Source organism: Bidens hawaiensis, unplaced genomic scaffold, assembly GCF_021521415.1.
Source record: "Bidens hawaiensis isolate Kalapana, Puna unplaced genomic scaffold, B.hawaiensis_p1.1 tig00028540_1, whole genome shotgun sequence".
Taxonomy (NCBI): domain Eukaryota; kingdom Viridiplantae; phylum Streptophyta; class Magnoliopsida; order Asterales; family Asteraceae; genus Bidens; species Bidens hawaiensis.
In genome coordinates this window covers 210,963-231,609 of record NW_027494675.1, presented here as the reverse complement: position 1 = coordinate 231,609, position 20,647 = coordinate 210,963, and the positions used below count along the sequence as shown (strand labels likewise).

At 36.6% G+C, this 20,647-nt stretch overlaps 1 protein-coding gene and 1 pseudogene across 3 annotated transcripts; both read right to left on the bottom strand.

Moving 5' to 3' along the window:
- Window positions 1-3,970: 3,970 nt before the first annotated feature.
- LOC143577369 (serine/threonine-protein kinase SRK2E-like) lies at window positions 3,971-7,645 on the bottom strand. Of its 2 annotated transcripts, XM_077061217.1 has the most exons (9): window positions 7,440-7,638; window positions 6,698-6,772; window positions 6,444-6,545; window positions 6,325-6,378; window positions 6,127-6,219; window positions 5,274-5,366; window positions 5,070-5,174; window positions 4,446-4,544; window positions 3,974-4,371 (listed from the first exon to the last, which is right to left on the bottom strand). In XM_077061217.1, exons 1-9 carry the CDS (start codon window positions 7,605-7,607, stop codon window positions 4,096-4,098), a joined length of 1,065 nt encoding a protein of 354 aa, XP_076917332.1. In that variant the 5' UTR covers window positions 7,608-7,638; the 3' UTR covers window positions 3,974-4,095. The 2 variants fall into 2 exon arrangements, with proteins under 2 accessions (XP_076917331.1, XP_076917332.1); XM_077061216.1 differs by lacking the exon at window positions 4,446-4,544 and having other exon boundaries at window positions 3,971-4,371; window positions 7,440-7,645.
- A 1,081-nt stretch (window positions 7,646-8,726) lies between these two features.
- On the bottom strand, window positions 8,727-11,547 carry LOC143577372 (zinc finger BED domain-containing protein RICESLEEPER 2-like; annotated as a pseudogene). Its single transcript, XR_013143101.1, has 3 exons — window positions 10,047-11,547; window positions 8,968-9,728; window positions 8,727-8,893 (listed from the first exon to the last, which is right to left on the bottom strand). The product of XR_013143101.1 is annotated as a zinc finger BED domain-containing protein RICESLEEPER 2-like (transcript).
- Window positions 11,548-20,647: the final 9,100 nt, after the last annotated feature.

Sequence of the window (20,647 nt, the reverse complement as noted above, 5' to 3'; positions counted from 1 at the left end):
AAATCCGATATCTTTTGTACTAATCAAATTATTTCCCCAAATAATTATAAGATTTTATAGAAAAAATCCAATTAACATTTTAAACTTTCGTGAACTAAAAATCCTTATCAATAGGTTTTAAGATTGAACCGTCAATCTTCACGAAAGTCTGTTTTAAGATTGTAGGAAAAGTGGTTCACTTTTAGTTAAGATAATAATAAAAATATAGTAACGATACTCTCGTTAATCGTGGGAAATTCACTTAGTACAATACCGTTTACAAAAGTACATAAAAAGAATATAAAATACAAATTTATATACCGAAATGATTCAATCCATATCTTACTAGGAGTTCTTCCATAAGCTTTCTTCTAGCATCCATGTCACGAGTCTTCTTCACTTGAGTCTTCAACAAATGTTTCCTCAAAACAACAATTCGTTTATTGAAATTGGGTAACGGTTTTGGTTGAGGATCGTGTTAGACACGGGGCCCTTAAAACAGATTTTGTGCCTACTCTCAAGCGCGTCTGTTTCCCAGGGTACAACAACCGGAACAGTATGTGTACTGCCGGAGATGGCCACGAACCCGATGAAGTCACCGGCTATATTGGTGTTTATCAAGATGTAAGAAAATTTGTTAAAGTTGTTTGACATAAGTATAGAGAGTGCTCATCTCTAAATTTTATCATGAGTGTTTGTAAGTGACACCAAAATATTTTTAAGTGTTTTTACAACATGAACCAACAAGTTCATTATATACTTACACAAAATGAGAAATACTTAACCAAATTAATATGTCATAAACAATAAAATTAATTTGATCATAAACAAGATAATTAATCTTGTAATAAACTTGAAATTAATTATTGTAATTAACATGGTTAAATACTTTTAATTAGATTTAAGTGGTGAATCAAAACCATCATATTTATTCATGACATGAGTTGAAACAAACTATTTGACCAGGTCCAAACAACTGTTCGCAACAGTCCGTTATGCAGGCGCGACACTCATGCGCTCCTACGTGGGACACGATGACAAAGATAAATCCAATTTTCTCTTCTTTGGTTATTCCAACCATACAACTTCGAGCATTGATATTCATTCATCTAAGCTCCGTTTTGAACACTCAAATCAATATTTATATAACATATATATAAATATATGATTCATGTCCAAAGTTAGTGAAAAACCCATTTTCACTAATAAATTTCCAACAATTTTTTCTATTAAAAACTCTTCGAAATTAACAACAATAAACGCATCGACAAAAATAAAGTAATGTATTTTGGATCATTCCTAACACCACTCGTTCCAAATATAAGAATTTAGTTCATGAGCCATCTACCCTGGCTTCCGTTTACCTTCATTTTCTTTTCATGTTCTCCAGCTGTAAACATTTAATTTCATATTATTTATTGATTCCGAATTTAGACTTTTAAGCCCATGGTTGATTGGTCGTACGTGTTTTTGTTTGCATTTTTAAATGTTCTTTGTGCTAATTTATTTGTTAAATCTAGAGATGATTGCAAGAAGGTTGATAACGCGAATATGCTGATTCGCGTAGACCATGAGCGCGCTATAGGGGTTCTTTCAGGTTACTAAAATGGCATGTGGATTATCATTTTTGAGCAGCACGCGTTTCTATTAGTAAGATCGATCAATGGTCGGATGTTTATCTTACGAAATTGAAATGCATGCTGCTCAAAGATGACAATCTGGTGCCCAGATTGAGTTTGTAGGAAGGCTGCATTTTGCCAAAGTTGCATTGTCTTGATAATGAGAGTAAAGGTATAAACTTTTATATTATGCATCCTGGAATATATTAATTGTTGATATCCAATGAATATGTGTTTGTTAAAGTAGTCCATAATATGACATCTTAAATTATTAATACTTGTTTAATGGATGAATAAAAATGGATTGAAGTATGTACGAAGCAGCAAGATCTAACATGATTTGATAATTCAAAGCTCCCAATCCTAAAGGAAATCTAAACTCCGTTGAATCGGTAACCGTTGCTAATGATTGAGCAAGATCTAATATGAACTGATCGAGCAATTGGTTAATGGTTTGGCTCATGGTTTGATCTAAATCCGTTACAACCAGACCGTGAACATATATAAATCAAATTGTTGGTTCGGGTCAGAATGGACAACCGTAAGAAAGAACTGGTCAAGTTGGTATGTGGCAAAATATGCTCAGCAGCGGCTAGTGTCAAAAGTGGGAAGATGCGGCAAAGGATGGGCTCGGGAGGATCAGCATGAAGAACCCAATTTAGGGTTTTTTTTTTTTGGCTGCTCGATACACACGAGGTGGTGTTCATGTTAGTCCCAAGACCAATCCGAGCTCACCCCGAGAACACTCCGCTCAACCTTAACTGGAAAATAGACCATCAACATAGTGGTGGAAGGCCGCATGTTAACATTGTCTTTACGATCCATTTGACTTATACGGAAAACGGCGAAAAACAGCTATCGTTCATGGAAGGCCTTGTCATGAAACGTGCAATAGGTTAGAGAATGTTATAAATGTTTATATTTGGTCCACGCTTCGCGGTGGGTTTATGTTGGTCGAGCATGTATGAAAGCTAGAGGTAGTGCGATTTAATCTGCGCGTTGCGATGAGGACGCAATGTAAATTCAGTCTTTCGCTTCGGTTCGTCATAGTGCGTAAAAAACAAAAATGGAAAAAAAACTTTAAAATTTGTTGAAAGACATTTGGTCGAATTTTACTTAAATAATGTGGCGGACGTAATTTTTTTCGATATTGATGTACACGCTATAGCAAACGAAAGGGAAAATTCAAAAATATATTCCTAGCGTAAACAAAAGTGTATCGAAATGTGTTTGTTCCATTGTTTTTATTGTGTAACATCCAAACTCATGATACTCAAAAATGACAACCAGGGACTTAAAAGTGAGAATTCAGGCCAGTTGTAAAATACACGCCTAACGATTTGAACAATTGAATATCAAGAACCACTCGTAATTGATTATTATTGATGAACCAAAGATCACAAACAAAAGAAACAAGAAGTAACTACAACTCTTAACTTTGCCTCTTTTAACCCCTCAAGATTCGGAACTGTCTTAATTCGGTCCTCTTATTCCACCTTAATTTCTTTTGAATTAACCACGTCTCTAACAATATGTAATTTTACTTTGATGTGTTCTGTTCTCTCGTGGAGCATATTGTGTGTAGAGAGTTGTGCAACCCCTTAATTGTCACAACACATCATAGCATCCATCAAGTTGTACACCCAAATCTTTCATAAAACCTTCAAGCCAAGATGCCTCTTTAACAACTTCTGCCATGGCAATGTACTCGGCCTAAGTTATGGACAAAGCAACTAAGCCTAAATTATCACTTGAAATGCATACCCAACAATTGGCATTCACCTATCAACATCCTTTGCATTATCGGAGTCTATGTACCCAATGACTAAATTACCCATGGTGTCATATTTCTGTCCCATCTAAACTCTGGCAAATGCAACCCTTTTAATCATTTCTTCGTATGTACCCGCAGTAGCATTCAAGTAATGCCCTTTGACATCACATGTTTCAACTTGTGACATCACATCTCATCCAAATATTGCAAGCTTTTTATTTCAGTTCAAAGAGTAACACGAATGATAATCAAATGTTGAATGAATCAAAATAAATAACAATGCAAAGATACAGCATTTTTTTATAAAAAGAAGTCACAAATACGATTAATTGGTATTAAAGAAGCACAAATAGGTACTAAAGCATAGATGCCTTACCCAAAACAGCAACATCACAATGCACACATCGGAATATTTGAAATCGCTCCAGATTGCTCATTCGGTTATACATAAAAGGCGTACACAAGATCCAAAAACAACAATCAGTGTACATATTCGACTCCAGTGGTGATGCCAAAAAAGGCAGGTCCTTTTTTCTAGACGGATAAACCCAAGCTCGAAGAAGAGACCGAGACCTGGTCACACCGCCCATAAAGAAAAACGACCAACCCAACATAACAAGGAAAAAAACAACCATGACTCCCATCTTCTCATCTTACCACAACCCACAAACAATTCTACATACATGAAACCTTACAAACAACTTGAACACATATTCAACCATATTAAATAGCATATATGATTTCACCACTGCTATCAATATCAAGTTCATCCGGGTCCGAGTCAAAATCATCCAGATCGTCGTCCATCATATCAAGATCATATAGACCCGCAGGCGGAATAGTGGCTTCAGATATTATCTGCATGATTACATCCACACTCTGCATCGGTTGATCGGGCTCTTCAAACTGGTTGCTCATCGTCTTATCTTCATCCATGAGATTAGCAGGGTGGTTCTTTAGAAACCACTCGTGTTTCTCTATTTCCTCCATCGTGATCCTCTGATCAAATGTACAACATTATTAACACATGGTACAACCACTTGATAAAAGGTGAAATCTTTGTATGATTTAACCTGTGCAGGGTCTGCAACAAAGATTCTCGAGATGAGGTGTCGACATTCTGGAGATATCTGAATATTTTCTGGGATTGAATACTGAACATTAAGAATTCTCTGTAGATAATGAAAGGGTAAATTAGGGCTGCCAAACCCGCTACGAACCAGAAAATTTTACACAAACCAAACACTACACGAACCCGAAAATGGTTGCACACATAAACCTGAACACAACATGTGTATTTGCGGATTGACACGAACACGTCCCCGTTTGACCCGAAAAAGTAATTTATTCTACTTTTTTCCATATTAACACTTTTATGTTTCAAATTTATATATTAATTCTTTTGTTTTGAAGCAATTATGTTTTAAGATATGCCAATCTATTTTTAAACTCCTATATTTTGGCATAAAAAATTCCCAATTAGTAGTTATTACATAAAAATATTTTAAAAATATAAATGGGTTAAGCGAACACAACTCATTTAGTTAACGGGTTTGACCCGAATCTGTTCAGACCAAACCCATAAATTTCGTGTTAGGTTCGTGCCGTGTCATAAATTCACACCCTTAGGGTAGATTGCCATAAATGAAGCAATATCACACATTTTATCATTAAAAGGAATTAAAACAATATCATACATGAATCGTCTTCCGAAAATCTTTTGGTTCGTTCGGGTCTTCAAAAGGGTATCCGCCAACAAGCATGACATATAACGTCACCCCACATGACCACACATCTGCAATCTGAAAAAAGGAAACAAACAATGAAAGTACAGTTTAAAACTTTATATGATCAAGAAAACCAAGAATTTGACCCGACAACTTTACAATTCAAGAATTAACCTTTCCATCATATTCTTGCCTAAGCAAAACTTCATGAGCTATGTATGCTGGTGTACCGACAGTCGATTTTGGCTGCGAATGCAGCACCGCGGACTGCAATGAAATACAGAAAAGAAAAACATATGAATTTTGCAGATGTTCATGTTTGTTTAATTAACTTTAACCAAACAAACGAGCGAACACGAACAATTAAATAAACAGGAGTTTCTTGTATGTATCCGTTCGTTAAGAAAATAAACGTGTTCATGTTCGTTCATCAAGAGTAAACATAAACGAACAAACATAACTGAACATAGATGAAATATAAGCGAACATAATTGAGCATATACCAATTAGAAGTGAACGTGAACATTAATTTGTTAGGCCAAAAACTGAAAAAGAATAAAGAAATATGACTAAATTGTAATAGGTCTAAACAATTAAATGAGCATATGAAAGAACGAACTTGAACAAACGTAAATTAATGAATAGATGAACGTAAACGAACGAACATAAACAAATGGACGTAAACGAACTACCACGAAGACACGAAGATAAATGAACAAAGGATACATTTGTTCATGTTCGTTTATTTTACTAGACAAACAAAAAGTTGTGCTCATGTTCGTTTGTTCATTAAATAAACAATCGTTCACAAACATAATGAGCAAAAGAGACATGGGTTCATGTTCCTTTGTTTAAGCAAACGAACAAAAAGTTCTGTTCATGTTCGTTCATTCAGTAAATAAATGAACATCTTGTCGAATGGTTCACCATTCACGAACACTTCACCGAACGTTCGGCTCATTACCGGCCTGATTTTGACCAAAGATTTGAAAAGGGTACTAATTTTTATTTGTGAAGATAATTTTACCTTCGAGTAGCCAAAATCACAAATCTTTAAACGGGGAGCTGGGCTTCCATCCAACAAAGTGTTTTCTAGCTTCAAGTCGCGATGACAAACTTGCTTCAAACGAAAAGAAAAAACAAATACAAGTCAAATAATCAACTTAAATGTAATAACAAGACGCATAAAAATTAAGAAAACTAATAGCATTAACAGTTCAACTACCATAGAGTGACAATAGCTGACTCCAGATATAAGTTGTTGAAAGAAGAACCGGGCCTGAGAACAATAAACAAAAGTAATCATTTGCAGGACATAAAAACAGCATCTTAAAAATATATGACCTCATCTTCGTTGAAGCGCCCTGCATTGCAAATTCTTTCAAAGAGTTCGCCTCCAGAAGCATATTCCATCACAATTGCTAGATGGGTTGGTGTTAATATGAGCTGTAGTGAATTACATGATACAAATAATTACAAAATAATAATAATAATAATAATAATAATAATAATAATAATAATAATAATAAGTAATTTGCAGGCTGATTGGAGGCTAAACATGATGTTTCAAAAGAAAGAAAACGATTGAACGAACGAACCTCTCGGAACCTAACTATGTTAGGATGCCTTAGAGACCTGTGATTGATGATTTCTCTTTGAACATTCTCATCTATCTGAAAAAGAGATGCCACGCCATTAAAAGTTACAGCATAACTAATATGTGCTTAAATAATAATACTCTTGATGACAATTAGTGTTTGACTGATGAAACTAGACAATGTGTGTTGACATGCAAAGACATCCAAGAATAAGTAGGCTTGTAAATGAACTGAACAATCACTTAACAGTTGATGAACCGATCGACACAAAGCTCATTTTTTTCTATATTTAATAAACAAACAAACATAAACAAAGTTTGTACACTTAGTTAAACGAGCGAACATGAACACATGACTTGTTCATTCACTTATGTTCGTGAGCATTCGATTACGTTTGTTCATTTAAGTTCTTATGTATCCGTGCATTTACTCTGTTAAAGTTAAAGAACAAACACAAAAATCTCTGCTCGTTCGTAGTCGTTTGGTTTGTGTACAACGCTAAAACAAGTGGTTAACAAAGGTTAAATTTCCATTTGCAAAAAAGGGTTATTGGATAACCTCTTATTAAAAGTTTCCATAATTAGCATAAACCATAAAACTTAAAAAAAATGCCCAAAACATCCCATGATTAGCAATATAGCATAAACCTTAAACTTCCCATGATTAGCATAAACCAAAATGGCCATGTGCTAACTCTAATTCATTAGTAAATACAAAGTACTAGTAAAAGAAAGAAGCTGACCCTTTGGCCTCTTTCAATATACTTAACAGCAACAAGCTCTTTGGTCTGTTTATCTCTCATAAGTCTAGCCACTCCAAAGTTACCCGACCCGATATCTCGAACCAGATCGTAGCGATCACTATCGTGCATAATCGGTAAGTCCGAACCGGAACCCATGCCCCGATCCATTTCCTGAACATCAAAAAACAAATCATCATCAGAGTAAAGCCAAAGACTAATTAACTTAATCAATCAATCAAAAACATCTGATCTGATTATTACTTTGTGTCAAGTAAAGAAATGGACGGTTGGAAGAAATTGAAATTGAAGATGGGGGTTGAAGATATTTTGGTGGATATTTTGTTTAGGGGGTGAGAGAGATTATTACAGTATATTATAATAGATAATAGATTAGATAGTTTGTTTATTTATTTAATAATTTAATAATATATCTAGGCTATCTATATCTTTTGATGGTGTGCGAGTTTGGAGATCCGTGGTACATTGCAGGTTGAGGACCACTGATGGTGACGACGGTGGGCCCACATGGGCAAAACGACAAAACCTGTTTTTTATTTGGATCTATATATTCTTTTTACTCATTCTTTTACGTCTTCTTTTTTAGTTTTTTAATCGAGGAAAGGAGATGGAAGGATAAGAAAGTGAAGAGAAGGGAAATTTTTTTTTTTGATTAGGTGTATTCTTGAGTTAGAAGGAAATTAGAGGAAAAGAAATGATTACTATGTTAAAAAATAGTTATCCTTAGTAATCATCCCATTTTTGGAAAGATAACTTATTGGGAAAATACATTAATTTAATCCCCCCTAACTAGGCCTGTATACGAATCGATCGAACACGAACATGGGTATGTTCGTGTTCGTTCGTTTAGTATTAGGCGAACACGAACTGAACTCGAACACTTAAACGAACATAAAATATATGTTCGTGTTCGTTTGTTTAAAGAGTGGGCATGTTCGTGTTCGTTCGTGTAAAAACTCAACGAACTGTTCGTGAACATAAACGAACACTTAAACGAACATAAGCGAACGTTTAAACGAACATATATAAACGATAAACGAACATAAATGAACACTAAATGAACACAAACGAACATAATTGACACAAACGAACATAAATAGAAGTCATTAACTACATAAGTCATCCAAAAATTACATCAAAATTGTTTTTTAAACAAGTACATGAAAAGAATTGAGAATCCATCAAGATTCTATCATAAATTTCATTATGATTCTAACAAAAAATCAATTGTTCGTCCTTGTTCCATCCAAAACGTGTTATCCAAAGTCTGCCATCCCATCCATGCTAAACCTATAATAGTAGAAAGATATATGAAATGCATGCCTGCTATTAGTGGTTCTAATGTACATGTTATATCTACGAAACCAATAATACCATAATTAAGTACTTCACCGTATTTTTCATTCAAGCTTGATGTATGCAATATCGCCATTTTCCTGCAGTTAGCAATGAAAAAATATTTTAGTAGCAGAATATAATGAGCTTACAATTGAAAGAATAAGAAAATCACCTTGGTTTTCTTTTTATGTAATCCATAATAATGACGATACCAATCAGCCCCACAAATAAGTGTATCTACCATATTCGTTCCTAAACATGAACGATGTGGGTCAATAACCCTCCCGCCAGCGCTGAAAGCTGACTCAGAAGCAACAGTTGTTATCGGAACAGATAAGATATCAGCCGCCATTTTAGACAAAATTCTATAATTATGTCTATTCTCTTTCCACCATTTCAATGCATCAAAATTCGTATCAGCCTCACACAAGTATATTCCTTCATCTAAATAAGTGGCTAACTCTGACTTCGCGCGTTCAACAGTATTAACACTTCTAACATGTTGGGCAAACTTAGCGCTACCTGTGTTCATACTAAATCGAGATGTAGTGAAGCTAGAGTTGTTAGAAGTACTAGCTCTGATCCCACTTTCACTGTTGGTTTGAACGGTATTAGATTCTTTATGTGCCTTGACATATTCTTCAAGCAAATCCTCTAAAGCATCACGAACAACTTGAGCTTCTGCTTCCCATAAACCTTCAGAATATATTGTCTTGAAAGAAAAATTGAGTAACTCCATTTTATATCTAGGATCCAAAATAGCACCAAAAGAAATCAACAAATTAGAAGAACCCCAATACTTATCAAATTTTCCTTTCATCTTAAGGGCCATTGAATTCATGCAATCATCCTCGTCTAAAGCTACTTTATCCAATGCTTCTTTTATAACATATAACTCACTGAGAAATAAATTAGAAGTTGGATACTCGGAACCTACAAGATTATAAAATAATTAATAATAAAATCAGGTTCGGGTCTGTCTACCTTTATTCCAATATGTGCAGAACCAATTTATATATTAATTGATATACTAATATGCTCATTATTTGCAAAACCAACATCAATTTGCAGAACCAATTAATTTGTAAGACTAATTTATATACCAATCTGTGCAGAACCAACATCAATTTGCATATATTAATCAGTTTAATTCAAATAAGATAAGAGCTGACTTATTTATATATTAATCTGTTTTAATAAAGAAGAATTAAATATATCTAACACAGATTACTTGAAAGAAATTCATTGTACCTGAAATTATTTTGGTAGCCTCATTGAAGAGTGAAAGAAATGAGCATACACTGTCAACTTTATCCCACTCATTACTGCTTGGCAATGTCTTGTATGTATTTTCTCGGTCAGCATAATTAACAAAAACTTTTTTAAACTCCGAGGCCGTAGATAACATAGCATAAGTTGCATTCCACCGAGTAGTAACATCCAAGATAAGATGCTTCTTTTTCATTTGTAATTTTTTGGTGAGCTTGGTAAAGAGATGCAATCGTCCCGGAGAGGCGCCCTCATGTTTCACGCTCTCATGAACTTTGTGGATTATATGTTGAATTTCTGATAGACCGTCTTGAACTAACAAGTTGAGAATATGCGCACAACAACGAACATGGAACAATTTCCCATCAAGAGGAAGTTTCTTTTGAATATTTAATTTTTCCAACAACATTCGAGCTACCACATCATTAGTCTTAGCATTGTCAACGGTCAATGTAGCCGCCTTCGTCTCAATATTCCAATCTTTTAAACACTTAAATAAGCAATCGTAGATATTGACTCCGGTATACGGCGGAGGCACATCTACAAAACTCAATATGTATTTGTGAAGCTCAAAATCCGAGTCTACAAAATGGCATGTAACGACCATATAATGTATATTCTGAAGAGATGTCCACATGTCAGTTGTGATACTCACACGCTTGACATTGTTCAACACTTTCTGAATTCTTTTCTTTCCAATATCGTAACTAGAAATACAATCTTGTCGAGCTGTTGCACGTGAGATCTTTTCAAATTCTGGATTCATCAACACGTTAAACAACTCATACTCAACAAAATTAAACGGTAATTCATGCACCATAATCATATGAGATGCTATCTCCCGCATCTTAGCATTGCTAAACTTCCAGTTTTGGACCATTGATGAAGAACCTGATGCATTTCCAGAAGATACATTTAACTTTAATTGTCAATTTCGGGCATACATTGTCCATGTGCCTAATTAATGGTGTGGTGGAACTATCCTTAGGCACCTTCATTTTCTCTTTACAATGCACGCATTGAAGGAGTTCAGTTCCATTAGCAGCTATAATTTTTTTAAAATGATCCCAGGCGCGTGATGTCAACTTTCTTTTCCGTTTAGTGTAGTGAGCTTCAACTTTATCATTGATTTCTTCCTCTTCTACTACATTATTTTCACTAGTTTCATTCACATTCTCTTGTTCACCATCATTAACTATTATAACATCATCGCTACTAGGCTCCTTTTCCTTCATTGGAGTATCCGCACTTGCTTGAAATTATGTATCATTCGAACCAAGTCTAGACATCACTCAAGTCTCAATTGATAACCTAAAACAAAAAAAAACTTACAAAGTCAAATAATGATTCAAATAAGCATACATTTATTTATATACAAAACTATATTGTTTTCAATGACTAATTGCAACTAATATAAACACTCATGAAACTACAACACTGAATAATATTCGATGATGGTATGTTGGTATTGTCATGTTTTGCATACCATAATTTTTTAAATAACTATAACACTGAATAATAATAATAATAATAATAATAATGGTTTTGTGAAGTAACATAAGATATTGCAGATCAAAATTTTTAAATAACTACAACACTTAATAATCAAATATCAATCACATAATAATAATGAAGTATCTTACTTCACAGTGATGATGAGGTGCGAGAGCAAAGAGAAGCAGAGATGGTGTGAGAGAAAAGAGAGGCATAGATGGTGGTGGCGACCGGGAACAGGGCTGGCCGGATCTATCTGCATAGATGATACGAGCTTGTGAGTTGTGAGTTGTGACAGAAAAGAGTGGCGGCTAGGTTTTTTGGTTATGGATTAGATTAGAAATTTAGAAATATGAATGTGAGAGTGAGATATTAGGGTTATTTAGATATTGAAATTTGAAGTTTATTAATACTTAAATGAACATAACCGAACATAAATAAACGAACATAACCGAACATAAATAAACGAACATAAACGAACACTTAAACGAACCTAAATGAACGTTCACGAACATAAATGAACGAACGAAACATGTGTTCATGTTCGTTCGTTTAATTAAACGAACACAATTTTTTGTTCATGTTCGTTCGTTTATTAATTAAACGAACATAAACGAGCTTCCCTCCGAACGGTTCACGAATAGTTCACCGAACGTTCAGTTTGTTTACAGGCCTACTCCTAACTCCTCTTACTCCTTTCCTTTCCATCCTAAAAAAAAACTCAAGAACACCCAACTTTTAACTATCCTTAGTTTTCTTTTCCTTTCCCTCCTTTAAAAAAATCAAGAACAGGGCGTTACGTTCTTACAATGATTTCGTAACCGGATCAGACAGTGAACCAGTTCGACCGGCTAGTCCCAGATCTTAAAAACATTGCCTCTTTATGTAAAATAATATATCGAAACCATTACCCGGCCGACCGGTGGGACTAGTTACGTGGGGATGCTCAAAGTTTGTGTTTTGGTCAAAAATTAATCAAGGATAATGTAACAAAATTTGTTAAATAAGGTTTAGTTCTTAGAATGATAATAACAATTATGAAACGAATGAAGGTAAGAACACAATGATTTGTTACGAGGAAAAGCCCTTGATCTCGGTCGGATCGCCGGCACAAAAACCCCGGGTGATGACAAATCGTCTATCACCACTTTATTAATCAAAAATGAAGTTACGATGGTGGAGATTATGATCAGTTATACAATGAATGCTATGTGTATGTGTGTGTTGCTAGAGAGAATTCTAAATATGGCTAATGTGTGCGAAGTGTTAAGTGTGTAACCTAACTGATCATAAGCTCATTATAAACATAAAATAACTATAACTAAAAGTCCTATTAATCCGCCACTCTCCCACTAGCTGTGTTCATGCCTTTTGACCACGTGTTGAATGAGTCCAATAGCGAATAAATAGGTAGACTAGGTCCTATAGCCGTTATACATATTAATCACAACATCACTTAAATACAATCGTTAGTAAACAAGTAATACCGAGGATCCTTGATCCTTCGCAACCTGGAACATATCTTAAATATAAATGATCCATAAGCTACAAAAGGATAAAGTATTCTCAGCGTAAAATCTATGCCCTAACAATTGCCCCAAAAATGGCGGTTGTTTATGGATAACAGCTGTCATTTTGAAATTTGAATTTCCTGCAAAAAATAATAAGATTATAATTGTGTCAGATATAATTATTATCACTAACCCTTATTATTATTAGCCGCCTATATATATGATCATTGTAATCCTTATAACCACGCATCTCAGCAGTCAAGCAGGTATCCTTCTTTCTTTTCTTTTCGTTTTCTTTTTCATAAGAATGTCGACCGTCTCCATCTCTTCTTCTTCTTTCGGCTATCGGCCCCAATGAACTCCGACCACAAGGTTTACTTGCTAACCCATTTTCTGAGATCTGTAAATTCACTAGTCCAGAAATCGATGACCTCCTACCACTTTTTCCGGCTGACACCATTTTCCGTCCCTTCGATTCCATGGTACGTAGTGACTGCGTATCTAGGACTTGGGTTTGCTTTCCAGCCTAACCGTTCCTAATAGGCTTTCGATATCCTTTTCCTAGCTTCACCTAAAGCTTTTTTACCTTGACCGGAATTAGCTACATCCACGCGATGCCCATGTTGTAGAGGGTACTTTGCACTGTTGAAAGGATCATCGATGAAGAAGGTGTCGAGTTCGGCTTGTCGGAGTTACCTGTACACCTTGGCTACTCATGGTTCCAATCGCTTAGTTTTTAAATCAAAACCTCGTCAACCGATCCCCATTTCAAAGGTTACCCAGAATGGTTCATTCTGGAAAAACCAATTTTTCTTTGTAAAAAGGGACTCAATCCCGGGTGGATCCGATTTACCTAAAAGATGGATACTGAAGGGTAGGATCTCGGCCTTAGGTAACACCAGTAGGATACTCGATTCTTCTGCTAATGCCTTGTTTTTCTTATGCATTTGATAACTGATGTATATAAAAATATACATCTTTTTAGCATCAAATAATCTCTAAAAACTGCAACTTCTATCGTATAATATAGTTAAAATAACTACTTATCATGTTAAAATGTATTTTCAGGTGAATCCAAGTCTCAAACGAAGAAACGAATGAAAAAACAAAGAAAAACCAAAGAAAACAGCAAAACATGGGGCTGTGCTTCAGGAAACATGGGGCTGTGCTTCAGGAAACACGGGGCTGTGCTTCAGGAAGCACGGGGCCGTGCTTCTTGTCACTTTTCAGAAAAAACAAAAAAATCTACAAGAAAAGACAAAATAGTGAACAGCTGGACACGGGGCCGTGCTTTTGGAAGCACGGGGCCGTGCTTACCTCTCAGAAACGACAAAAATAATTAGCACATGTCACTAAAAAGCACGGGGGCGTGCCTCAGGAAGCACGGAGCCGTGCTTACCTTCCAGAAACGACAAAAAGAATTAGCTCATGTCACTAAAAAGCACGGGGCCGTGCTCATCAAGCACGGGGCCGTGGCCACGTCACAGAAAAGACAAAACAAATCTTGCTCATGTCTTAAAAATGCACGGGGGCGTGCTCATCAAGCACGGGGTCGTGCCTCACTATCCAGATTGCCTATAAATAGTGGATCATGTTGCACTCATTTGGGGTGCCTTGAAAAGAGTTCTATCCGGTTTTCACTTATAAAAACACACACTAACACTCTCATTGAAGATCTAGTGAAGAGTTTGAAGGCTTGGAGGTCATCACCATCAACCATCATCATCATCCATCATCATCATCATTAAGAAGGAAGATTCATCCGCATTTGGTTAGATTGTTCCAAGTTTAATCATGTATTTGTTATTATCATTCATCTTAATGTTTATCATCATGCTCATTATGAGCTAAACTCCTTTTACCATCTAAAATCTATGAAGAAGCTTTGTTTTACTTGATAATTATATAAAATATGTGGTGTAGTCTAGTAAAGTACATGGTTATATTACAACTATCTTTTGATGAGAAATGTTTCACCATTTTAAATCACTAATTCAAAGTTGGTGGTTGTCAATTCTATTGGCAATCGTTCATGATCGATTCATGTTCTTGAAAGATAGAAATACTTTGATACATTATCGAAACATGGATCCTTATATTGTACTTAGAAATGATGAGATATATGTTATGATGTATTTCTCTAAGTCTTGGTAATCCGAAAATGGCTTTGCTTAGGATATTATGCTAGTTAAAGAAATCATATGTTAATGGAATGTGTAATTATAACCTACATAAATCAACTAAGAGGAGGTTGTGTGACTAAACTACAACCACCCGAAGTTGTTAGAATTGGTATTTGAGAAATCGAAGTCAATCCTAATCTTTCTACTTTACGAAACTACTTGCCAACTTAAATTGACATCATTGAGATGGCATGACATTAGGAAAGGGTGGACTTTAAAATGCGCATGCTATCTCCTTAGTGCCAAAGATGCTCACTTAAGGTTTAAGGAGCTATCTATCATATATTATTATGGCAAGTTTACCATATGTTCAAATATTATTTATCAATGCCAAAATGAAGTGGATTCTTGATCTTAGATGGTAACCTTCGCATAATTGAACAACTCGTTTAGAATCTCTTTTCTTGGTCACCTATATATTATATATATAAGTATTTATATTTTATAAGAAGTTTGAAGAAAATTAACCCCAAAATGATTAAAACCTCCGATTAAAGTAAAACAGCATGGGAAATATAAAAAAGTCTTCTGAGAAGATGCCCAGATCATGGACTGAGCGTGTGGTTACAAGTCCAAACTTTCTTTGACGCACAATCCAGTCAAAACAAACAGGCCATCGACCAGATCGCTGGTGGAGACCTGGGATCCAAATCACCTAACGAAGCATTTGAAGTCCTGGAGAAGGCCGCAAAGAAGAGTTTCGTTTACAACCCATGAAGATCTACACCTACCCATAAAGGAATACACCACGTTGACTCCAACACTCTTGTCACAACACAGCTTGAAGCTCTTTCTAAAAAATTTGAACAACTTCAAGCCGAACTATCAAAAACCAGACTCACCTGTGACACTTGTGGAGGAAGTCATAAGACGAGTGATTGTAAACAAGTCATTATGGCCATGGAAGAAGTCGATTTCATCGCTCGACAGAACAACACTTTCAGCAATAACAACAATCCAGGATGGAGAAATCACCCGAATTTCTGCTGGAAAGATGGAGGTAAAACTCAACCTTTACCCGGATTCGAAAAGAGACCGATGAATCAACCCTTCCAGCCTAAACCTCATTTTCAAGATCAGAGTTCCAGTAGCCATCAAAACCCGAGCTACTCAAAGATCGAAGAGATGTTAATCCAACTCATAACCAAAACAAATGAAGCAGAGAAGAAGGCTGACTCAAGAGCTGTTGATATCAGCAGGGTATTGTTAAAACATGAAGCCGACCTCAAAAGTCAACAAGCATCATTGCGGTATCTAGAAACTCAGATTAGACAGATTGCCCAACAATTGTTAGAAAAACCACCTGGCGCTCTTCCAAGCAACACTATAACAAACCCAAATACAACAGCCAACGCTGTTACATTAAGAAGTGGCACAACCACTGTTGCCTCACCAACTTCAGAACCAGTTATGGAAAAGAAATCCCCTGATAAAACGCAGGAAAGACTGATCCCAACAGGCACCGTACAACCTAAGGAACCAGTCCGAACTTATGTTCCACCTATTCCATACCCTGGACGGCTGAAACAGGAGAGATTGGAAGCTCAGTATGGGAAGTTTTTAGAACTCTTCAAACAACTCCACATCAACATCCCTTTCGTCGAAGCCATTGCTCAAATGCCGACATATGCAAAGTTTCTCAAAGAAGTACTGACCAACAAAAGGAAGCTGGAGGAGCTCTCGCACGTCAGCTTGAGTAAAGAATGTTCAGGTGTCCTCCAAAGCAAGCTGTCGCGGAAAATGACCGATCCAGGGAGCTTTACTATCCCTTGTCTCATAGGAAATTTGTCTGTTAGCAATGCCATGGTTGACCTAGGAGCTAGTATTTACTTAATGCCTTATGCGGTTTTTGCAAAACTAGGGATAGGAGAACCAAAGCCCACCCGCATGAGCATTCAGTTAGCAGACCGATCTGTCAAATACCCTCGGGGCATTGTTGAAAACATGCTTGTCAAAATTGCTAAGTTTGTTTTCCTAGTAGATTTTGTGATTCTAGACATGGAGGAAGACAAAAGTGTACCTCTGATTTTAGGAAGACCCGTCTTAGCCACTGCAAAGGCTATTATTGATGTTTGCACCGGCAAACTCACTCTCAGGGTCAATGACGAGGCAATCACTTTTGACATAGGAAAATCTATGCAATATCCACAACATCACGATGACGCATTATATTGTATCGACATCATCGATTCTATCGTGAGTTGCTATGTGCGAGATTCCTCCATCACTAGCAGGATGGAAACACAAATCTTAACTGAAACCATCACCAAACCTATCTTAGATAACGAAAATCTCAATGCTATCAACAACAATCAAGAAACATTAGAAATAGTATGTGAGATCACCAAGAACAATGAAAAATCAAAACCATCAATCGAAGAACCACCAGCCTTAGAGTTAAAAGAACTATCAAAACATCTTGAATACGCCTTCCTAGAAAAAGATTCTCAACTCTCAGTAATTATTTCATCTCACCTTTCCAAAGAAGAGAAAGACGAACTTCTTAAGGTTCTCAAAAACCATAAGAAGGCCATCGCATGGAAGATCATGGATATCAAGAGCATCAGTCCCTCTTTTTGTACTCACAAAAACCTCATGGAAGAAGAATACAAACCCGTGGTCCAACATCAAAGACGTCTCAATCCCAACATGCAAGATGTGGTGAAGAAGGAAGTAATCAAAGTCCTTGATGCCGGATTAATCTATCCAATCTCAGATTCACCTTGGGTCAGTCCAGTTCAAGTAGTACCCAAGAAGGGAGGAATGACAGTTGTAATGAACGAAAAGGACGAGGTAATACCGATGAGAACCATCACAGGCTGGCGAGTTTGCATTGACTACTGGAAGCTTAATGACGCCACAAGAAAAGATCATTTTCCACTTCCTTTTATCGATCAAATGCTTGAGCGATTATCGGGAAAAATGTTCTACTGTTTTCTTGATGGATTCTCCGGATACTTTCAAATTCCCATCATTCCTGAAGATCAGGAGAAAACCACTTTCACTTGTCCATACGGAACCTTCGCCTACCGAAGAATGCCATTTGGATTATGTAATGCTCCGGCCACCTTCCAACGTTGCATGGTGGCCATCTTTCATGAAATGATCGAGCACTCTATGGAAGTTTTCATGGACGACTTCTCAGTCTTTGGAGACTCCTTCGATCATTGTCTGAAAAACCTAGACAAAATGTTGACTAGGTGTGAGGAAGTGAATTTAGTACTCAACTGAGAAAAATGCCACTTTATGGTCAAGGAAGGCATCGTTCTAGGTCATAAGATATCCCAAGCTGGACTAGAAGTTGATAGGGCAAAAATAGAAACCATATCCAAACTTCCACCACCAACTTCAGTCAGAGCCATTAGAAGTTTTCTAGGTCACGCAGGCTTCTACCGCCGCTTCATAAAAGACTTCTCCAAAATTGCTAGACCTATGATCAAACTTCTGGAGAAAGACGCACCATTCGTCTTCTTTGAAGAATGTGTTGAATCATTCAACATATTGGAAGACAAACTTGTCAACGCACTAATCATGACTACACCCGATTGGACCCTTCCATTCGAGATCATGTGAGATGCAAGTGACTTTGCAGTTGGAGCCGTACTCGGACAACGCAAAGAAAAACATTTTCACCCAATTTACTATGCAAGTAAAACTCTTAATGATGCACAAGAAAACTACACCACAACAGAAAAAGAGTTATTAGCAGTAGTATTTACCTTTGAAAAATTTAGATCCTACCTAGTTCTTTCCAAAACCATAGTTTACACCGACCATGCCGCCATACGTTACCTCTTCAACAAGCAGGATGCCAACCCCAGACTTATCAGATGGATTCTATTACTCCAAGAATTCGACATAGAAGTCAAAGACAAAAAGGGAGCAGAGAATGTCGCCGCAGACCATCTTTCACGCTTAGAATGCCCAGCTTCAGAAGAACTTCACAAAGAAATTATCAATGATAATTTTCCGCACGAAATTCTCATGCAAATCCAAGCAGTCATACAGGAAAAGGATGAAAGTCCTTGGTTTGCCGACTTCGCAAACTATCTGGCTTGTAGAATCCTAAGAAAAGAGCTAACTCATCAACAACGGAAGAAATTCTTCTCCGACCTTAAGTTCTACTTCTGGGAAGATCCATACTTGTTTAGGATAAGGGCCGATCAGGTTGTTCGTAGGTGTGTAGCGGGAAAGGAGGCCTTAGATATTCTCAAACACTGTCATGAAGGACCTACTGGTGGGCACCACGGTACCTCCACTACGGTCAGAAAAGTGTTTGATGCAGGATTTTTCTGGCCCACCATATATAAAGACACACATGCTTTGATCCAAGCATGCGATGCTTGTCAAAGAACCGGAAACATCTCAACCAAAAATGAGATGGCTCAAAAAGGCATTCAATTTTGTGAGGTCTTTGATGTATGGGGAATAGATTTCATAGGCCCATTTCCTAACTCATTTGGAAATAAGTACATCCTTGTAGCAGTCGACTACGTGTCTAAATGGGTAGAAGCACAAGCTCTTCCCACTAACAATGCTCGAGTAGTTGTACGAATTCTGAATAAGTTATTTTCACGATTCGGTACTTCGAAATCCCTAATCAGCGACAGAGGTACCCACTTCTGTAACACTCTGATGGACAAAGTCTTAGCACGATATGGGGTTCACCACCGACTGGCAACACCATATCACCCTCAGATTAGTGGGCAGGTGTAGGTCTCAAATCGAGGAATTAAAAGGATTTTAGAAAGAACTATAGGAATGAATCGCAAAAATTGGGCAGAAAAGTTATATGACGCTTTGTGGATCCTCAGGACGGCTTACAAAACCCCCATAGGAACAACACCATTCAAACTTGTTTATGGGAAGGCATGTCATCTACCCGTAAAACTAAAACACAAAGCATATTGGGCTCTGAGAGCAGTGAATTTTGATCTAATGTCCGCTAGTAAAAACCGAGAAGATCAAATTCACGAGCTCGAAGAACTAAGAGCACTGGCATATGAAAATTCTTGGTCTTACAAAGAAAAGACTAAACGTTTACACGACGCCCTTTTAAAAGGAAACAAGAAATTTCAAGTTGGCGATCGTGTACTGTTATATAACACACGTTTGCGTCTTTTCCCAGGAAAATTGAAATCTCGTTGGACAGGTCCACACATAGTTGAATCAGTTTTTGACTATGGGACAGTTGAGATCTCAAACTCTGAAGGCCAGAAGTTCAAAGTTAATGGACATCGATTAAAACCATACATCGATGGACCATTCGAGACCGTTTCGGAGGTACTAATCCTCCACCCAGAACAATGAACATTTTGGAAGTAGGGTCTGGCCAAGACCCTGATTAAACTAGGCATTAAAATAAGATTAAAAATATATAATAAATATAATAATA

What these genes read in the sequence shown, in the direction of transcription:
- LOC143577369 (XM_077061217.1), bottom strand. Translation starts at nt 7,607, where the DNA reads ATGGATCGGGGCATGGGTTCCGGTTCGGACTTACCGATTATGCACGAT. An exon ending in TCAGCTATTGTCACTCTATG is followed by an intron (nt 6,220 to 6,324) that starts GTAGTTGAACTG and finishes TTTCGTTTGAAG; the next exon opens with CAAGTTTGTCATCGCGACTT. An exon ending in GTGATTTTGGCTACTCGAAG is followed by an intron (nt 5,367 to 6,126) that starts GTAAAATTATCT and finishes ATTTCATTGCAG; the next exon opens with TCCGCGGTGCTGCATTCGCA.